At 38.9% G+C, this 22577-nt stretch overlaps 1 protein-coding gene and 1 long non-coding RNA gene across 2 annotated transcripts; one reads left to right on the top strand and one right to left on the bottom strand.

The window, feature by feature from the left end:
• Nucleotides 1–1132: 1132 nt before the first annotated feature.
• Nucleotides 1133–2242, top strand: LOC130672603 (uncharacterized). Its single transcript, XM_057477236.1, has one exon. It carries the CDS (start codon nucleotides 1133–1135, stop codon nucleotides 2240–2242), a length of 1110 nt encoding a protein of 369 aa, XP_057333219.1.
• Nucleotides 2243–14478: 12236 nt separating this feature from the next.
• On the bottom strand, nucleotides 14479–17844 carry LOC130675951 (uncharacterized). Its single transcript, XR_008991360.1, has 3 exons — nucleotides 17598–17844; nucleotides 14618–14868; nucleotides 14479–14530 (listed from the first exon to the last, which is right to left on the bottom strand). It is a non-coding gene; the product is annotated as an uncharacterized LOC130675951 (long non-coding RNA).
• Between the last annotated feature and the right edge of the window lie 4733 nt (nucleotides 17845–22577).

Raw genomic sequence — 22577 nt, 5'->3', positions numbered from 1 at the left:
ACCACTTTTCAGGTGTGTAAAAGGACGCATTAAATATAAATTAAAATCTTATAAAAATATCTGTTAAGGATAAATAATCCTATATTATAAATTAAATATAAAGTTGTGAAAAACTAGAGTGAACAAGTGACGTTCAGTAAAAACGTTGTAATTTGAAATACTTAATAAAAGATCAAGTTCATCACTCCAACCTTGCGGTTTTCATTCGAAAGTAGTACATAAGATATCATACTACCAACCCAGCCGCACCCATTCTACCAACCCTACAGGAAGGTCGAGTGAGCTGTTTAGTTCTGGAGGGATAATAGCTGCCGCACTAGAAGAATTGACATCGAAAGGTCGGTGAAAGAACTATTATTCTATCATACTTAAAATACTTTTGGCTTAAACAAGAGCACCAGTCTCTTCGAAGACGTTTGGGTTCTTAATTCTCGAAAAGATCCACTATAAATAATAAATTATAGGAAGTTAATTTCTTCCTCATATTCTTTATTGTTGTCCGCACCCTCCAACCCGCTTGTCCAAAATTACTATCGCTACCAAAGGGAGAAATCCCGGATAAATAATTAAAAATTAAGCGGCGGACATAACATAAAGAACACTGGTGGCAGCGGTGGGATTTCCGAAATTAAAAATCCTTCTTTTTGAGCCACAGGTATCATTTTTCTACCAATTTTAAGATTAAAGGTAGGTTTGTGGTAATTTTTCTATTTCCAAAATTCTAAAAATTTCAAAATTATATTTTCGTGGCATTTTCGAAAGTGCCACACCCTGTCTTCGTGGACTTGCCACACCTTAACGGTTAGCAACTCCACGTATTGCGAACTCAGCGTTTTCTGCCCCTCAATCGAGTTGCGAAACACCTGAGTTCACAGTCCGCGACTTCGCGATCAAACCGCAGAGTCAGCGAAAAGTCAAACATCGACTTTATCGTCTCAGCTTTGAGCTGCAGAAAGTAACTCTTTCTCTCTCTTTCTGACTAAGTCAGCAATTTACATTCCGAGTTCAGCGACTCATAAAAATTGTCGCTTCACCATCACCTTAGGGTGTGGTCACCACCATTACTCGTAATAGACAACACCGGAGGCGAAGTAATCTAACGCCTCCCCCAGCTCACGGCTTACAAGCAGAAATGCCCGATAACGAGAGACCCATCATCCGGCTGGATGCTACTTTGCACGATGCAAACACCCCACCAACCCAGTACGATATAGCCAAGGATCTCTATCGAGAGCTACCTAAATTTAACGGTGAAGGCCCAACTTGCGAGCAAGATTTTAGAGAATTTGACGCAATCGTACAAAGCTGGTTACCATGCATCCTCCCAGACTACCATAACATGTTCGTTGCAAAAATCGCAAAGAGAATTTCGGGTCGTGCTAAGAGTATCATTGAATATACTCCGATTCACAGCGTTAAAGAACTTCTTGACGCTCTGGGCGAGAGGTTTCGTCATAGCGATCCTGCTCTTATCTGGCACAAACGTCTAGCCGCAGCGTCCCCGAAGGACGGGGAAACCATCGAAGACTTTTATTTCAGGTTACGCAGAATGATCAAAGGCCTGGAAGCTGCACTACCAGCAGAAAATCGAGATGCCATCATGTCGCAGCAAGAAAAGGTTGCGTTCGACCTTCTTTATTCCGCTTTGCCTGACCTTCCAAAATGTCTTGCGCGTCTAAAAGATCCCAGAACGCTGGAAGAGCTTTACAAAGCGATTAAAGAAGAGCGAACTCGCGAATGTTTGCGACCTGCTCGGAAACGCGATTCTAACGAATTTTCGCGTCATCCTCATAAAGACCGTCGAGACTATGACCGAGACTATAACAGACGCTACTCGAGAGACGATTATCAGAGACCTCGTCGAGATTATGACGATTACGACGACCGCAGGGAGACTAGAGGACGAACATTTACTTACTCTAAAAATAACCACAGACGGAGTAAATATGACACCGACGACGAAGACAGTGTAGACTCTGACGCCAGTGCAGAGTCCGCAGATTACTTAACTTACGCTTACACCTCAAGTAAAGGGGGACGTAGTCAGAACCGTGACGATGATTCGACTCCACGAACGTACAAGAAAAGCCCTTCACGTTCACGTACAGAAGAGCAGTTTCCAGCCAGACAAAAGACTGTGACGTTTGACCCTGCTGACATAGACACTGAAAATAATGGAACATCTGAAATTAGAAGCTCCATGTTGCGACTGTCCGTTCTGCCCTCACCGCGACTCGACTAAATCTGCCCCAAAGAAAAACAACGACGATCATTTAAACTTGATGGACGCTCGACAGGCCGAGGCGACTGCGAGTATGCTCCGCGAGCCTCACCGATCCATGAGTGTCCAGCAGAGGCCTCAGACTGCGAAGGAATTCAAAATCCTTCAACGCCCGAAGCCCTCGCACTAGTAATCGGTAAAGGTCCGAGAGTCTGGATGAAATCTCCAGACCTCTTCCAGGGTGGTTGTGAAGTTTTATTAGATACAGATTCTGACCTGAACCTCCTTTGTATCGACGCTCTGGGGGATGATACCATCTTTTACCCCGAAAACGGAGGTAAAATGGGCGGCACAGCGACCAGCAGTATGCCAATCATCGGAACTGTGACGCTCAAGGTCTTTGAAGTAGATGTTTGTTTCCAGGTTGTACCTAGATCACCTAACGGTTACCCGGGTATCCTTGGAAACGAATTTTTCATCAAAGAATGACGCTGGTCCTCAAAAATCGACCTACCCATCCTATCCCTTTCACAATGGAAGACGTCCTTGACGGAGGGTACATCTTGTCCCTGGAGACAGGTCCAAAAATATTCGATTCATGTAATTCTCTTCATGAAGAACTACAATGTTTCCTCGTGGATACAGGGGAGGGGGGGGGTGTATGTCTGATAAATTTTTCTGCCCTTGAACCCGAAATTAGAGTAGATCGTGGTGACACCATGCTACTCCGAGGTTTGAATGGGCATCCCATGGAAACGGTCAGCACTGTCGAACTGAAAGTTTTGGGATCTAAAATTCGATTTCATGTTTGTGAAGGTAATTTACCCTTCAACGGCGTTGGCATATTGGGAAACAACTTCTTGAGAAAAGAGCAAGCAGAAATCTCATATCATCACCAATCTCTGAATTTATTCTCGCGACCTTCCCGACCTCAACACTTCAGCCTAGGGGTAAAGCCATCCCGTTCGTATGTCATTCCACCCCGTATGCGAATGTCTGTCTCTGTGCCTGTCTTGAATCCAAAAATCAAACAAGGCTACCTCCGTAAGATTCCTCTTAAAGAGGGACTCTTAATGGGTGAAGCCGTTGTTTCTGTGGATGATGGCCAGGCGATGTGTATGGTGATCAACACAACATCTGACCCAGCGAAAATCGAGATAGAACCCCAAATGCTTGAAGAATTTGAATTCGATCACTTAGATCCATCTGACGAATACTCTGATACTGCCGAGTCTTCATCTGAAACAAAGTCTCTTTCTCAGCGAGAACGTATCCACTTAATCTTTGTTAAAATACAAACCACTCATCTCACTCGGATGGAGAGTGATACGAAGTTGCTTCGTGCGCCTCCGCCATCATGTGATCTCAGGTAATCTCACGTGGGACGGTGCGTCGGCACGTCTATATAACGGAGCGCAATTCAATTGAAGACGGCTTTATCGGTTTGAACGTTTAGAATCCTTGTAATATTCTCCTCAGTATTTACCAGTCAATCCAGCAGTGCTGTATTACAGTTAGTTAATCAGCAATAAAGTTAACACTTAGTTTAACTTTATCTCAGATTGAACCAATTCACATTTAGTTGAATTGCGAAAGCTCCCGTTATTAATTACGGTTATTAATTAATAATACCGATCATTGTGTGTGAAGTGGCATTAATTAAGTTTTTCCTTTAATAAAATCTTAATTAATAATTGATACCAGTGTTCGAGTGAATTCACCTGTTATCCTGCCCACCTTTATTGTTAAGGCGTTATAATCACATACTCATCAGGCCCAGCCAGTCCGAGGTCATCAGGGACATCACCATCGCTCCGAACTACAGTCTAGGCTAAGTACTAGTGTTAGTTTAGATTTGTAAGGCCAGTTCGGGTATTTATCAAAAAAAGAACATAAAATAAGAGTCTCATGGGTCTGAGTAACTAGGGTAACCCACGAAAAGGCTGTTCCAACATCTTGTACAGTTTTGAACGGCAACCCACTGTTTCAAGAGGAAACAAATATTTAAACTCATACAGAAAAATCACGACATCTTCCACCTTCCTGGCGATCGTTTGGGTCGCTCCAAAAAGTTCACTTGTAAAATCGAAACCACGAGTGATACGCCAGTCCGGATCAAACAATACCGTTTCCCTCAAGAACATCGCGAGGAAATTAAGAAACAAGTCGATAATTTACTTAAACAAGGAATTATACGTAAATCAAAATCTCCGTATAATTCGCCCTTGTGGATCGTTCCTAAGAAATCTGACGCACAAGGTAACAAAAAGTGGAGAATGGTTATCGACTTTCGAAATTTGAATAAGATAACCATCGGGGATGCATATCCCCTACCACACATAATTGACATTCTAGACCAACTCGGTGGAGCAAAATACTTCAGCGTGTTTGATCTTGCAAGTGGTTTCCATCAAGTACCAATGGATCCCAGGAATGCTGAGAAAACTGCGTTTTCCACCCCTGACGGCCATTGAGAGTATTGCTGTATGCCTTTTGGGCTCGAGTGCGCTCCGGCAATTTTCCAACGCATGATGGACTCCACTTTGAGTGGTTTAAAAGGCACCGAATTGTTTATTTACCTGGATGATTTTGTAAGTTACGCATCTTCGCTTGAAGAGCACGAAGTGCGAGTGCAAAGACTTTTCAACCGCCTTCGAGAGGCTGGGCTAACTCTTCAGCCCGAGAAATGTAAATTTCTCTGCCCCGAGGTGGAATATTTGGGTCACATTATCACTAAAGATGGCGTGAAACCCGACCCAAAGAAAATTTCATCCCTCAAAAATGCGTCTCACCCCCGTAATCGTACGGAGGCGCGCAAATTTATGGGATTGGCGAACTGTTATAGGCGTTTCGTCGAAAATTTCGCCGAAAGAGCGAAACCAATCACTGACCTTACCAGAAAAACTAAACCGTTCGTCTGGTCAGCTGATTTTCAAAAGGCCTTCGATGACATAAAGAATGCGTTGTGCGAAAACTCATTCCTCGCTTACCCAGACTTTAATCGACCATTTATACTAGCAACTAGTTCGTCCGATGTTGGCATCTCGGGTATTTTGAGCCAAGAACTCGATAACGAAGACCAAACTCCCGAGAACCCAGAGGCGAATGCCGAGAAAATTGTGTCATGTACATCTAGAGTTTTGCAAGAAACTGAAACCAGATATACACACAATGAAAAAGAATGTTTGGCAGTTTTGTACGCAGTGCAATAATTTTGGCCTTACCTTTACGGTAAGTCCTTCACCTTGTATACAAGTAGTCCTTGTATGTCCTGGTTGAAGGATAGCCAAACCGTTACCGAACGCCAAATTAAATTGAGATCTAAATTAAGTGAATATAAATTCTCTGCTGTTGTTCGACATAAAATCTCCGAGGAATACGCTGAAGGATTATCGTATAATCCTGAAGGAAGATCTCCGGAAGAGACAAACCCGAATGAGATAACCACCAAAGAAGCAATAATGTTACCGCTCAAGAAAAATTCTTGTCCAGATGACGAAGCAGTAGCAGCAGTAAAACGAGGTCGAAAACCGGGAGGTAAAAATAAACCCCGTGTCAACAGCGCTCCACAACTTCGTGATACAATTGCATCTCGTCTTCGTATGAGACGAGCTACAGAACTGAACCCAAATCGGAAAAAGGTGAATTATTGTGAAATAAGCACCGCTGAACCTGACGTTTCAGAGTCTATCGAAGACGACGTATTCGAAGAAAATCAAACAGGATCATCGTCAGGACCTCAAGCATTAATAGGTCCAGAACCAGAGCCTGAAACAAATTACGAAGAAACAGATGAGGAGGAGGAAGAAGCAGTCTGACTCATGAACGAAGAATACCGAATGAACGAACAAGATAAAAGTTCCAGCGATCAGGGGGATGAAAATTCACCCGAGGCGATAGACCGACAACAAATGCGGGAAGATCTGAGGAAATCATTCGAACGCTTTAACAGAGCGTTGGAACAACGAACAGTTAAGGCTCCTGACACTGAAGCAGATCAAACCGTTCGCCCAGACGATTATTACAACCTTCTGCCGGTAGCCAGCCCTCGAGTGGCCAGAGGTCAGAGAGTACCTTGAAAAAAGCTACCTACCGCACGAACATGACGAGAATAACGATAGTGATGAGTCTGCAGAAATTGACGAAGAAGAAGAAGACGAATTTCGTCGTGAAAACGAAAGTACAGTAGAAGACGAAGATTCGAGCGAAGCCAGCTGCTCTGAACCAGAAGTCCAAGTGGAGACAAATCCAGTGTTACGTTTTGAATAATTCCCAATATTAATTTTTAATTATTTAATAATTATTTGTATCGTCTATAAACAATGGTCACTGATCCTAGTCACAGCACCACTGTTACGTTTTGAGAATTACCCCAAACTAATTAAAAATAAAAATAATTTTTAATTATTAAATTTAATTCAGGTTTGGCCTCATTGGAGTATCGACAGATCCCCGGTGGGCCTTGGTCGTCGATTATTTTATTGTAATTATTTATTTTGGATAGTGAATGGATAGGTCATAGTGTAGGTGAAAATATTGGGGTGCCAATTGGCACCCCAAAATAAGGTTGAATTAATTTCGAATTAATTACGTTTATTAACTATATAGAGAGCAGAGGATCGAGCTCTGTGAGCTCTCTCGAAGGACTAGCTATTTAGTCATTATAAAAATATAATAAAGCCAACAGAGTTGACAAAGTGTTGACGCTGCATCTCAGGTTCCCTGTGAGAGAATCGTCGTGGCCCGGGTCTCATGCATCGTCATCTGTTTTGACTACCCGCGAGCCACGGCGACTCTCTTATCGTAACCGATTTCCGTTACATTGCATAAAATTAATTTATCACAAATAATTAATTTAATTTAATCAATAAAATATTACGGGAACGTAACACCAGCAACTCCACCGTTGTCGCGAGCTACCAAACTTCGCGAAAAATATTTAAGTGGTGGTTCAAGTCCATCTACTCCCATGTGGAAACACACTGTGTTGAGAGCTGCACAGAAAGAGCACAAAGGGCTGGAATATGGTGACCACTCAAAAACCTTCTATTGGAATGGCGGGGCAGAAGTAGATAATAGAAATTCCACCATCATAGCAAGACCTTCTACTCGTCAAACGTTGAATACTGAAGATGATCCAGCTGCATCATTCAGTATAGCATGCTCAGAAACTCCCAAGCGATCAAGGGAAGCTTCCCTAGAAATTAATAACAATGAAAAAACGTTGCTGAACAAGAGCCAGCAACCCAGATCACTAAACGAAAATTCTTCGAACAATCGCACAATGAGGATAGAGAGATCCTCTCAGTCAGACCAATCTAATGCAAGCCAATTGGACGAAGCTACGGTGATTCAAGTAGAGGTACACCGAGAGCAAGACGACGGAAATGCGCAGGTAAACGAATATGATCCTCGTCACGTAACTCAACCGGAAGTTGTTGACGAACAACTGGGGGATGAGCCGGCGATGAATGATGATTTGCCAGCCAGATTTCCGAGTCAAGCTCCATGGTGCATCTTTGATCCTCCCTCTTCGGATATGGCCGACAACTTGAGCGGTCAAAACTACTCACCACCTAAAGTTTCGTCTTCATCTGGCTCTGAATCTGACAGACCTCCGAAACTGCCTGAAAATCGAATTAAATTCAAAGACACTCGAGATGGAATCACGTATTTGAGAGATCACATGGTGCATTCCCTGTCTCTGGATTGTGAAATAATGAAACCAGTTTCAAGGCTGTTGAGAGATCTCACTTTCATCAATCGAGAAGATCTGAAGGCGGCTAGACCAAAATTGGGTGACGTACTTGTCACTAAATTGGGTCAATGCTTCATCTTCACTGTCTTCGTTAAGAAGAATCATTTCGAAAAAATTGACTTAACAAATTTAATTGAAGGACTACGAAATCTACGAGCATCCATGTTCAAACATGAGATTTATACGTTCCGCATAGCGAAACAGGGGGATGACTTCGATGATTTGTACATAAAGCCTTGTCTCATACAAGAGTTTGGCGATTGTCCAATCGAGGTAACTCTTTGCGAAGGAAATATAGAAGTTCCTGCCGAAGAATTACGCGATAAAATCATCGAAGAAAACCACTGTAGCCCTATAGCAGGCCACGAAGGTGTCGTGAAAACTTATTGGCGAATCCGCGAGAGATTCTACTGGCCCGGGATGAAGGAAAAGATCTGCAGATTTATCCAGAAATGCGAAATTTGCCAGAAGAACAAACTCACGCGAATAAAAACTAAACAACCAATGATAATAACTGACACTCCCTTCGAGCCCTTCGAGAAAATTTCCATCGATACCGTTAGACTAGTTTCTATGACCAGAAGTGTAAATGTCCATATCCTGACGATTCAGGATAATTTTTCGAAAGCCGTAACCGCGATCGCAATACCCGATATCCGATCGACAACAGTGGCTGAAGCACTTGTCGATCGATACATGTGTTATTACGGGTGTATGAGAGTTATCCTCTCAGACAAAGGTACGTCATTCACTTCGAAAATAATTCAACAGCTTGCAAAAGCTTTAAAAATACAAAGACTAACGACTTCGGGTTACTACCTCCGGTCGAATGGGTCCTTAGGACGGAGCCATCAACCATGAATAGACTTTTTGCGAGTAATTTCAGATAAGTATCCGAACTGGGATCGATGTGTCGGTCTTGCTTCGTTGAGTTACAATACCAATGTGCATACTTCTACCAAATTCACTCCATTTGAGTTGATGTGTGGTCGAAGAGCTCGGTTGCCAACCCAATTCCCTGATTATTCCAGGATCGAAACTTATTCTGATTATCTCGCTGACCTTATGAGAAGACTGTCAGAAGTTAGAGAAATCGCGGCTGATTGTCTTAATAAGGCGAAACAGGATTCCAAAATTCGTTATGATCGGCACATACATGCCAGAACTTTTAAAGTTGGTGATTTCATTTATGTTTTAAAAGAGCCAAGGAAGAATAAATTCGATGTTTATTACACCGGGCCTTATGAAATTGTCGAAATTAACGAATTTGGCAGTCTTATTTACCTGAATGACAAAGGGAACCGAAAATTGGTCAACCCTAATAAGGCTAAACCTGCTTTCGATCAAAAGGCTAAACCATTATAAAGTTCTCTGTTTCAGATCCAAGGAAATAATTTATCACCATGAAGCCATTGTTGATATTCTTGATCATCATCATAGAAAGCAGCCGATCCAAGGACGTCATGACCATCCAACCATTGGCGGACAACCCAGGGTTATTGCATGACACATTTAAGAAGATCCACTTGGTTGAAGAAAATTAGTGCATCATTTCTTCCATTAACGTCAAGGGGTTGGTAGACCTGTACCCCTTTGAGTTGGAACATATACATTCAACCATGCTTGGTTGTGCCAAGATCATCGACGTCGGGTCCTGCATGCACTATCTGAAAATCGACATGATAAATGAGGTACAGGTCGGAATATACCAGGCCAGACATCGCTTAGACCAACTCCTCGACGAAACAAATTTCAAAACGCCGCCACTTGACCGTAACCAGAGAGCCCCATGGTTCGGTTCCATAGGCACAATTTCTCGAGAATTGTTTGGGACCATGGATTATGAAGACAAAGAACACATTAATAAGGAAATTAACAAGTTGTATCAAGATAATGCCGAAATGGTGCACCTGGTACAGAACGCCACTCACATCGTCAAGAGTGAGATTAATACCATCCTTCAGAGTGAGGCTCAGATGCAGTCCAATCCGAACAAGCTTGCGGACGTCACTCACGCATTCATAAACGCAACCATCATCGAAGACGCGAAAGCCGGCAGACTCTCTCCTCAAGTGATATCGCCAAAACAACTCTACAAAGCAACGGTCGACATCATGCGGAAACATCCTGATTTAAATCCACCTCAGCCGATTGACAGGATGGACATCTCAACCTTGTCAGCAGTATCGACAGTAAAGGTAGCGAGGGCAAAAGGTTATTTACTCATTATAGTAACCTTGCCTCTGTTCCACAAGATTCCGCTACTATCGTATGAAATGAGACTGTTGCCAAAACCAGAAAACGTGAACGGAAAAATTCAAACTTTGACCATTTTACCATCCAAAAAGTTCTTGGTTACAGATCCAGGCCTGCGAAGATTTTTCCTGGCAGACTCTGAATATATAAATAAATGCAGAACCATCGGAGAAGATCTATCGTGTCGTCCCGATATCCCATTCCAATCTACAGAAGATCCTGAAGAAGTCGACTGCGAAATGAAGCTGCTCTTGAAATCGACAGAAGACATTTCGAGAACTTGCAACATCCGCATTATCCCCGACTGCAAAACTACGTGGATAAAGCTTAATCAACCAAACTCTTGGGCTTATTCGACCTGCAAAGAGGAAAAATTAAGTCTCAAATGTTTGGACCCAGTCGAAAAAGATTACTACATCAATGGAACAGGGATGATCCATATTCGGGGCAGATGCGAAACGAAAAACGGAAAATACTTAATCAAAAGTAGAGATAAAGAAATCACCCAGCTGAATATCACGCTGCCGAAGTTAAATTTAACCTTAGAAACACTGTCAACAAATTTAACAGCTGAGTCCAAAGTCTCAGGGTTTCTTTTCAAAAAAAGCATCGACCCGTTAAACACAATCGATAAATTCCAACCCTGGGGAGGAGGATTGGAAGAAACAGAAAACCGGATGTCTGAAATAGCGCTGCATCATCAGGAGGACGAGATACAACGAACGATGACGGCGGGAAATATGTCCATCCTCGTCATCTTGTGTGTCATTCTCGTCGTTCCAGTTTTCCTCAAATGTTGTATCTGGTCAGGCAAGAGGCGCTGCTTCACCTATAAGAAAAATAAGCAGCCAGGCGAGGTACTACATAAGACAATAATAGAAACCAAACGTACCTCTGATCTCAAACCAAAGGCAGTCCAATCTAAGGACCAACCAGAGGTCATTGAACTCCAAGAGCATCCGTCGACATCAAGTCGTGTCTCCTCCTCTGCAAACAGCAAAACAACTATAACTCGTACTTCAAGAGGTCTCCGTCTCTCCGATTACAACGCGCCAATATAATCAACCTAAACGAGATAAGAATAATGTATAATCGCACTAAATTCGCGTGATAAAATAGCAATCCTCTTCTAATTATTTAGAAACTGACCCCGAAGTAATTTAAGGGGCCATTTTGGAAAACATTTACAAATTTTGGTATTCATTTAACCATATCCATAGTATCTTCGAAGAGGATTCCTATTTTACCACCACTTTATTTTTAAAAGATAAACAGAAAAATTAACTAATAAAGATATTACTAGACTTAAGTTATATGATAAATTTTGGAAAAAGAAGGAAAATTTAATAATAGATTTTTACATTTAAACCATTGAAGAAATTTAAAATCACCTAAACATTCGAGGAAGCAGGATAATTGGTAAATCCCTGTTAAAAACCGCGAAATTACTTTTCAAACTATAGAAAATTATTTAAACGTTTACCTTTCTCAACGCATGCGCGAATCCGAACGCAGATGACAGCCGATGACAAATATTATCACGGCCTTGACAAAATTTTCTTACAGGACGTCATTTCTCTGCCAAATTCTCATTTTAAAAAAACATTTAAACCCCATGGAAACTCCTTAAAAAAAAAAACTCCTTTTCATCACCTATAACAAAGAAAATGGAAGCAGTAAATAGATGGAAATTTTTCTTTCAAAAACCAACTCCAGAATGTTACTCACCTCAGACTAGTCATATGTTCCGTAATAAATTGAAAATACTTACCTGGCGAATTGAAAAATTGCGCCGTAGTAACAAAGATAAAACCCCAAAAGTTAAAAATGGAAGGGAAACCAGTTTTCGCTACTTATACACTTGCATAGTAACTTTATCCAAGTTGTATACTTTTGTTTAATAAGAATGGGCGAATATTCGGGATAAAAGAAGGAACACACGATCTTTAGGCTCATTTTCTCTTTAATAAAAAAAGAGAAACAGACAGCTAACTTGACTTGCAAGTAGTAACATCACTTTGGTTACCCAGCGAACGCTGTAGATAACCGAATTGCCCCATTTTCTTCCTCCATCTCGAATTCCTCTTCTTCCGGCTCATCTTCTCCATCCTCCCTAAATAGCCAGGAAATAGATTTCCAATTCTCCATCCAATCATCCAAGTCCTCGTCCTTTTTCCTCCAAAGATGCTTACTCCATGCCAAAAAAAGCTCGCGCTTTAGACGGGATGGGCAGTCCGGCAGAGAACCCCGACTCAAATAATACTAGACAAACAAACCGACATTTTAAATAACACTAAAATCACGACCAACTAGACTTTTCACTTCAACACTTACGTGTAGCAAATTATTACGCACACCACAGGTATTATAACACTCACAAGTATGAATGTTGGGGGCCCAAATTGCAAAATCCTCCGAATATAAATAAATTCGGAATAGGATCTTATAAAATAATAAATGGGATCCCCAAGGTTATACTTCTGACCGAAAGACTTGCACATTGTACCAGTTTCAAATCAGATGACTGAATGCCTGACTTAACGCACAAACGCACCGTCAGCGGTAACAAGACGCGCTAGCTGTGAGAACGGTTGTTGAAGTCACACAAACTGAACTTAAGAATAAAATAATGAGAATGATTCTTAAAGACTATAGAAATAAAACGCTATACATTTTTTAATTCATTCGCAATTTATTCGGTCAAAATCCAAAACATTAACGCCTTTTGAAAAGCCAGGCGATAGTAGAATCTTTCAAAGTAGAATTTAACAAACGCAAATTATTTCTGCATCCTCGAATGTGACGCATATGTCTCAAAACTCCCATTAAATAGCTGTTACCGATGAGAGCATCGTCCGTAAAATACCAATGTAAATTGGTCACGACATACTAAAATGATCAAAAATAACATTTTTAAAGAATTCCTCTTTATATTATATATATGAGTATATAAAAATACCTCTAGTAAGGTAAGAGCGCGACCACCCGCTTCTATCGGGGGCAAGGGTGGTGCTATCGAATGGATCCAATCAACCTCATACTGATGAGAAACGACAAAGAGATTGGATCCGAATCTAGATACCAACGAGCTAGCACCTCAATCAAAATTTCATTCAGTAAAACCGGTAAAAGACCCATTTCTGGATCAGCAATCTCAACAGGTTGGCGAGTAAAACACATTTTCAATGATAAATCCTGAAATTATGAATTGCAGTGTATAAATAAAAATTTTTCAAACAAGGAGTTATCAAATTCCTTATTTTTAAATTGAAAATGGGTTCTAATACCGACTTACTCCTCAGCTGTAACGAACGTCCACTAGCTTTAAGAATAACTCGATGTAAAACACTATGTTTAAAAATCATCTTTTCTCACTATATAAAGAAAAAAAAACATAATAATAACCGTGGCCTTGCTAAATCAGCAAATTAAAAACAGACCTTGAATAAAACAAAGCGATATACGAAAAATAACGAAAAGAATTCTCAAAAACTCCCATAAATATCCCACTGAAACATCAATGGGTATATTGAGAATAATCTCTAAAAATCATTCCACATGCATGCTACTCATATAAGTGACCTTCATTCTTAAATTTTCAAGGTGAATTCTTCAACATTATCATCAAAAGCCATCAATTATTCCATTTATTTATGATAAGTCATACCATTGATTTATACACGAAATAAGCTGGTTTAGAGAACAGTCCTTTCAGTGACTGTAAGATGGAGACACTTGCCGGTAAATCTAAGATCAATTCAGCGGTTGATATTTAGCATCTCATTGATGTCACACCGTCGCGAGAGTTGCGAACGCGGGCAAAGAAGAGACTGATTAGCGACAGCTGTCGTTCACGGTCGCGCAACGGTCTCTCTCTCTCCCTCTCACGTCCCGATTAAACCTATCGCGCGCTCTCTCCATCCCATGCGGCCAAAAAAAAAAAAAAATTTTAAATTACGTCTAAATCTAAAGGGGGAAATTAAACTAAAATTCACTTACCTCTAATTAAGAAAAACTGAAAACCTAGAGTAATTAAACTAACTTATATATAACTTACTTAGTTAAATAGATTAATAAAAAAAAAAGGGGGGTGAAAAAGAAAAAAAAAATATATTAGTCTGAAACCAAATTTTTTTTAGCCAAATTGTTTATTAAAATTATTATTTTTCTTTAAAAAAAAAAAAAATTTATATTTAACTAAGTTTCTTTTCAAAAGAAAAAAATTTATATTAATAAAACTTGTAGGGGGTCCAGGGACGAATCACTCCACCTCCATCAAGGCTCGCATCCAATATCTGAAAAAAAAGGGGGGAAAAGATTAGAAAAAAAAAAACTCGAGGGTTTTCTGTAATCAAAAAAAAAAAAGGGAAAAAAAAACTTACCACAAGAGGCCTTCTGCCGTCTCCATAAGGCAGACCGAGAGAATCTCGATCTGCCCGTGATTTGGGGCCAATACCACCTCAAAGGGCCCAGAGGTCTGCAGGGCGCCCTCGTAAAACCATCGGGCTTCTACGAGCTCCGGTGGAAGATGTCCTGCAGCCAGCGACCACACACAATCGATGACTTCGAGGGCGTTGGTCGGGTTTATGTACCCGACCAAACTCCCTACCATCACCCCCAGGGTCAAGGTCGTCTACCAACAAAGGATTATTGAAATTATTATTATTTCGTTATATATACACTTATCCAAAAAATTAAAGGAACAAGAAAATTTTATAAATTTTTTAGTGATTTTTGGAAGGCTGTATTTTCGTGAAAAATGATCGTATCGGAAAAATAAAAAAAGCAGATTGAAGCTTGAAATCTCTAGTTTGAAGATCTTTCAGCAAAATATTTTTTTGAGCCACGGTTTTTGCGGAATCAGAAGAAAAAGATCGAGACAAAATTTTTCTAAATTTTTTGGTTTCGTTTTTTAGGTCTACGGGGCCGGGAAAAATTTATTAAAAAAAACGAATTTATGGCTTGTTTAGGAAATTTATTCAGCTACAATTTGCTTTTTTTGTTTCTCTGTACGACAATTTGCTGCTGAGATATCAGCCTTCAAATGAAAAAGGATCCTTTTGTCTTTGATTATTGATATCTCAGCAAGAAATGGTCACACAGTAATTCAAAGGGCAGTTTAATAAACTTGAATAAATCCCCTACAAGCTCCATTTTTTATTTAAAAAAAAAAAAATTTTTTTTCATCCTTGATATCCATTTGAAAAACCTTTAAAAAATGGCCATTTTCTGGTTTTTTAGTCGACTCATCGCTACTCTGCAAATATTGATAAAAAAAATAATGTTGCCAGGCAATTTTACAGCTTAATGTACCCCCAAAAACCCTGGAAATTTTCAGATTGATGCATTGAACCGTTTGTCCGGTCCGATTGCTCAAAGTTTTACAAAACAATTAAAGGAACAAGTTTTGTTCCTTAATTTGTGTAATCATTACCAAAATGAAAAAATCAATTTTTTTCGGATTTTCTTTCATTTTTGCGTTAGTTATTCAGTAAATGTAAGGTAAAGAAAAAAAAAAATTTTTTTTCCGAAAAACGAAAAAAAAAATAACCCCCCGAATAAAACATAAAAAAAAAAATTGGAAAAAATTCTTGTTTGGTCTCGTTTTTTGGAAAATTTTTTTTTTTCCTCCTCCTGAGAATTACGGATTATCCGTGTCTCATTCGTACCACAGTCGAGTCTTACGTTAACAATACTCTGACGTCATTCGTCAAGTATTTTGTGTGAAAAATAAAATAAGTTTATTTTATTTCGACAACCGAACTGACGTCGTGTTTTGATCAAATATTATTCTACGAGCAATTTTAATTTCGTTTATATCGAGTCAAGCCGACAACGGCATTTATATTTTGTTGTAACCGATGATTTTTGTGATACCGATCAATTACTTTCTGTTTAATATACGACTAATTATTTTGTGTTAATTCTGATTAATTATTTATCGTAATCTTAGGTGCCTGACCTTTCCTCGATCCGCCACACTGAGCCGAGTTATATTTTGATAATTGTTTTTTTCGGTGATTATAAAATCACCAGGCGCCCAACTAATAATTTTGAACAAGGTTGCCAAAAATCGTAAGTGTATTCGGACTTCACTCCGGTAGATCCCCGGTGGTGAAAAACCCGTTACAATATATATATATATATATATATATATATATATATATATATATATATATATATATATATATATATATATATATATATATATATATATATATATATATATTGTAACGGGTTTTTCACCACCGGGGATCTACCGGAGTGAAGTCCGAATACACTTACTGTTTTTGGCTACCTTGTTCAAAAATAATTAAGTTGGGCGCCAGGTGACTTTATAATCACCAAATAAACAATTATCAAAAATGTCGACTCAGGGTGGCGGATCGGGGAAAGGTCAGGCACTTAAGATTACGATAAATAATTGATCGGAATTAAACAAAATAATCAATCGTATATTAAATAAACAAAATAATAATTTGATCGGTATCACAAAGAAAGTTATCGGTTACAAAAAAATATAAATGCCGTTGTCGGCTTGACTCGATATAAACAAAATTATCAAAAAAAATCGTAGTTGGTCGAAAACACAATTAGTTCATTGCTCGGGAAAACACATTCGGTTATCGAAATAAAATAAAATACGTTTATTGTCTGGAGACACACATACAGCGAAAGTATTAACGAAATACTTGACGAATGACGTCAGAGTATTCTTACACGTCGAGGTGACAAGACTGCTGTTGCGAATGAGACACAGATAATCCGTGATTCTCAGAATTGCTCGATTGAAATAAAATAAAATATAAAATAATATTTTATTTCGGTAACACGTTAAATTGCACGATCATATAATTTTTACGCGTAATTAATTATTAATTAATAATTATTACACGAACGCGGTTCACTTGTTCACTACTAAATTCACTAGAACACGTTGTTCAGGTTTCGGGCCGAGGCTTCGGCTTGTTCACTTGTTCACGGAGTCGGTTATTGTCGGTCGAAATTAATTGTCGTGATCAATTAATTTAACTAGTCGTTGATCAAAACTCGGATTGGTCGTTTTAGTCGTAAATCGCGTTGTTCAATTGTCGGGATCGAAATTGGTCGGAGTCGAATTGTTCAAATACAAAAAAACGTGGCCGTTCAGTTCGGCGTCTATCCCGGATCTCTCGTGACAATCCATGCGTTGGATCGTTTGCTCGGTCAAAGTCGGAATTTTTCGTCATAGATGTCACCAAAAGTTGCTCACCGGGTAATTATTTATTATTTCAAATAATTTTTAAACCACGGGTCGATGTCGAATTTTCCTCATGTTACAATATATACATATAAATTACTAATAAGCAAAGTCACACTTACCCTCGAACCACCACGGTGGATGACCAACTGCAACCACGTCGAAAATCCGTCGTAGTGCTCTTCCGGGGTGTACATTTTTAGAAATTTGGTTCTTTGTGGTTGTTCTCCTTTGACTGCTCGTTTCGCACTGAACACACCGAGAGGCGATTGGAATGCGTACCGAGTTAAGGCGGTAGCCGGAGATCAAATTCGCTCGTGCAGACGCGGCAAAACGAACTCGCAATTAAACATCGCTAGATGTCGGTTCAATGCAGATTTGCAGTTAATCGCGAACTATTCTCTCCAGCTTATTTCAGTATTTAAACAAACTTTATATTTCTCAAGGTCACCGATATATATATATATATATATATATATATATATATATATATATATATATATATATATATATATATATATATATATTAGGGTGGTCCTTATTTTGGACATTTTCGAATTTTTACGCTCCCAGAGGCTTATGTGGTTCCAAATAAATAAAAAAATCTGTCTATCGGTTGACCCTGCGGGCCAGCCCCAAAACTTCCCGCTGTTTTCGAGCTTCCCAAGCTCGAAAACATTGTTGTGGGTACATTTTCGAGCTATTCGAGCTCGAAAATACTTTTGTGTGCCATTGTTTTCGAAAAAAACTGATTTTAGCATTTCTTTCTCCCACGATATCTCAGGAACGAATTGACTGATTTTGATCGTTGAGGCGGCAATCGGCGTATTCCAATGAGTTCTAGAGCTGATAAAATTTTTAAATTGTTTGGTTCAGTTGTTTCGAAAATATTCGCAAAAAACCGTTTTTTACCATTTCTTTCGCCCGCGATAACTCTCGAATTAATACTACGATTGAGATGGCTAAGGCGGCAATCGACGCGTTTTATCAAGTTCTAGAGCTTATCAGATTTTGAAGTTGATCGTATAAGTCGTTTCTAAGAAATCAATACAAAACTAAAAAAAAAATTTTTTTTTTCGTAATTCGCCAATATTTCCAAGTCTACTTGATCAAATGATCTGAAATTTTCAGAAAAGTTGATGGACACACACACACACACACACACACACACACACACATACATACAGACAGACACTCGGACATCATTCTGAAAATAGTCAGAATAGCTTCCTGGGACCTTAAAACGTCGACATCTGATGAAATTTCGATTTTCGCAAATCGGGGTGAAAACAATAACTTCCCAATTTTTCGAAAATCGTCGATTTTTTAGCGGGAAGTTAAAAAAATATCATCAAAGTTTGAGGTCTCTCTCTCAATTTTAACCCGTGCCGCACAGCGATGTAAGTTTCCCATTTAAATAACACGGGGTTTTTGGCATTGAAAAATTAATTTTTTATTCCGGCTAAAGTAATTGTTCGTAAAATTTGAAACTCTGTTGATTTTATCCTTCTATTAGCAGCTGCTTCTCAGAATTTTTACAGATTTTCAGCTGCTATAATTTTGGTGGTACAGTATGATGAAAAATAAAAAACAATAATTTTATTATTTCCATCTAAATTTTTTTAAAAATAATATATCACACCACTGCATCCTTATCAGGAGTTCTTACTTTTTTTCATTTTTGCACCCAAGTGGGTGAACGGCATATCTTCGTTCCACTAATACAGTAATCAGGAGATTTGGACGAGTTTTTCTTATAAACAAGTATATATTTAAAAGAAATTAAAGTGCACTTTGCTAAATAAGACAAGAGTGCGTTAATGTGCAGTAAAGTGTATCAAAAGGATTTTTCGAATTTATTACGATCACCTCTCAAAACATTTTCAATTACAACAGAAAAAATTCTCTTAAAGTTTAAGCTCTTAATTCTAACGGGAAGAGTTACCGCAAAATTTTTTTTGTTAAAATTTTATTTGACTTAGTGTCTTTTTCAAAAATATGTAATGCATTCAATTGATATCTGAGATCGGTATATCTATGCCACTTATCATATTACGCCTTAGTTCAACATTTAAAAGATGTTATCAATAAATTAAATTTCTTTCAATATTTGCTTGCATAAGTTGGACAGCTTTAAGTTTATTATTTTTATTAAGCAATAAATAATAAACAAAATGTTGATAGTTTTGTGTATTATAGTATCGAAATAATTATTTATTTACAATTTTTTAACTATAATAAATTATTAATAGTGTAGATCTCTTTTATAAATAAATATCATAAACTTAAAAAATCACAAAAACAGAATTTGTGGCACGTAGTCCTGTTGGAATTGAGAGCTCAAACTTTAAGAGAATTTTTTTCTGTCGTAATTGAAACAGTTTGTGAGGTGATCGTAATAAATTTAAAATAGTATATTGTACAACTAGTGCGGTAAGTTGTCGATTGCCCACGAGAGCAAAGTTGAGCGCACGAAGGAAGTGAGTGCTCTCATTTGCTCGATTGGGTAATCGGCAACACCGCACGAATTAAACATACTATTTGTTATTATTCATGCGATATGAGTACTATTTTAGTGCTCGCTGTTTTGTTCTCCAATTAGCTTTTTGCTGATTTAACTGTTACCGCGACATTTTTGTGGGTTTTACAATAATCTGCATACGGCAAGTAAATTTGAGTGCGACAAGTTTAGCCTCTGGGAGCATAAAAATTCGAAAATGTCCAAAATAAGGACCACCCTAATATATATATTGAGACAATGTGAATTGTCATCTTCATCCTCAGCCTTGTGGTTCCCAATTTCCCCCATCTCGTTGCCGTCTGAAACTACACAAGTCATAGTGCCGTGGTTACATGACGAATTATCACGTCGATGCATGTCTGCAAGGGTGGACAGAGTCCCGAGATTAGCCCTACGCCCAAAATTATCGGCCAATCACTTCAATCCTGGATCAATTAACAAGAAGACGTATAATTTAGTTCTACTGTCATATAATAGCAATTTATTTGCGACTTTGTTAATACGGACAATTACTTTGTAAATCGGGAAATTAACTTGCGTTATAATTGTATTACTAGCAATTCTCTTGCGATATACTTTACAGTCCAAGTTTACTGATTACTATAAATAATGTTAGTGCAACTAAATATTACTGCACGTTACTGGCGATATACTCGCAATATAAAATTATACTGTGCCATGCATCTCTCTAAATTATATCCAGCGCTTGCATTTTCTTGTAAGTAATTTTTATTATTATAATTGGCAATAAACTTGCATTATTCTCTGATTGATTCCTTTTATTCCATCTATCACTGTTCATCCTGTTTATTTCCTTTTTTACTGGTAAGATTATTGAATAGTCTGATAAAATAAATATTAATTAAGTTATCCCTCGCAGATTTGAATCACGGTGGAAACACCGTGGTAGTGTAAACACCGTGGATCCACCGTGGTTACACGGTGGGTTTGTTCCATTTAACCACCGGGTATACACAGTGTATCCACTCCGATTACGCGGTGTATCCACCGTGATTCCACGGTGGCTTGACCACTGTGTATACACGGTGTTTCCACTGTGATTACGCGGTGCATCCACCGTGATTCTACGGTGGCTCTGTGCTATTTCACCACCGCGGTTCCACGGTGTATCCACCGCGTAATCACAGTCGGAACACTGTGTATACACAGTGGTCAAGCCACCGTGGAATCACGGTGGATACACCGCGTAATCACAGTGGTAGAATGGAACAAACCCACCGTGTTTCCACCGTGATTCAAATCTGCGAGGGTACATATAGTAATTCGACTATTGATAAGAATAATCTATAATTTTATAAGCCGTGGGGTGAGTTGATAAATTTTCTCATACGTTGCCGTGTTGGAATAAGTGCGGGTTCTTGCTTTGCAAGAATCCTAGCCCATTGCTCTGTCTCAGAAAAAATAATAGTTTCGTAGAGGCCAGTCTAAGCCAGGGTTCAACCCGCGGATTCTGGCAGCTGCTGGTTAGAATGGAAAAAGAGAAAGGCGATTTGTGTCAACTGGCGCTTGAACAGGGACTTTGCAGTAATTCAAACGGGCAACGAAAAATTTTATTAATTTTTCTCACGGCTTTCCCGTAAAAATTACTAAAACCACATTCACCAGTAGATACTGATAGGATACTAGAATTAGTTGGAATAAGCAATAAGATTATTCAAACATTAGGAGTAGTTAGGTTAAGAATTTTCGAATCGGAGTCCTTGCCTAAGGAATTCGAATTGCATGTAGTGCAGGGCGACTTTCCTGTTGCTGGCATTGGTATCATCGGCAACGATATTCTAAAAATAGAAGAAGCGGCATTATCTTATACTAAGCATACGCTTGCGTTGTCCGATATACCCACTCACACCGTACCTTTTGCAAGCAGCATTAAGGGCCAATGGTTTTTGGTACCAACAAGGACAAGCGTCTATCATTCGATTCCAGTCAAGGATAGTTTGCTGGAGGAGGGTTATTTACCTTAGGTCCAGCCTTTTCCTGAAGTAGTCTTAGGCGATGCAGCCATAAAAATTAACAATAACCGAGCTATAGTAATGATAACAAATTTTAACGAATGTTAATTTAATTATGATTTATTTATGAACTATTGAAATTATTGTTTATTGTATTCATGCTTTGATAGTTATTTTGAATTTTATGTATTTAATCAATATTTTCATTTCAGTTAGTAGCACATGTGCGCGAATATATTATATAAAAATATCGACCGAAGGGAGAGTAGGTCGATATAGTGGGGATAAAAATCAATATATCCCTCCCGCCACGTGGTGCACTGAAATAATTATTATTCAACTCATGCGCGCTATTCACGTTTTACCATGCCTAAAATGCAAACCCTAAATGGCCGTTTATCGACTGGTGAAAAATTATTTGTCAAAACCCAATAAAGATGTCTACTATCCCGGCCATTGTGACGTAATGAAAATAAACGTAACTATTTTTCAAGCTCTTACTGAATATGGGGTAATTACAATTCCCTGTTGTTACCCATTGAGTAGCCAAGGTTGTGATGCCGAATGTTTTTTTTCACCATGTCACTAAACAGCTATTAAGACTTCGC

This window comes from Microplitis mediator, chromosome 1, assembly GCF_029852145.1.
Source record: "Microplitis mediator isolate UGA2020A chromosome 1, iyMicMedi2.1, whole genome shotgun sequence".
NCBI classification, from domain to species: domain Eukaryota; kingdom Metazoa; phylum Arthropoda; class Insecta; order Hymenoptera; family Braconidae; genus Microplitis; species Microplitis mediator.
This window is presented reverse-complemented; position numbering and strand designations above follow the sequence as displayed.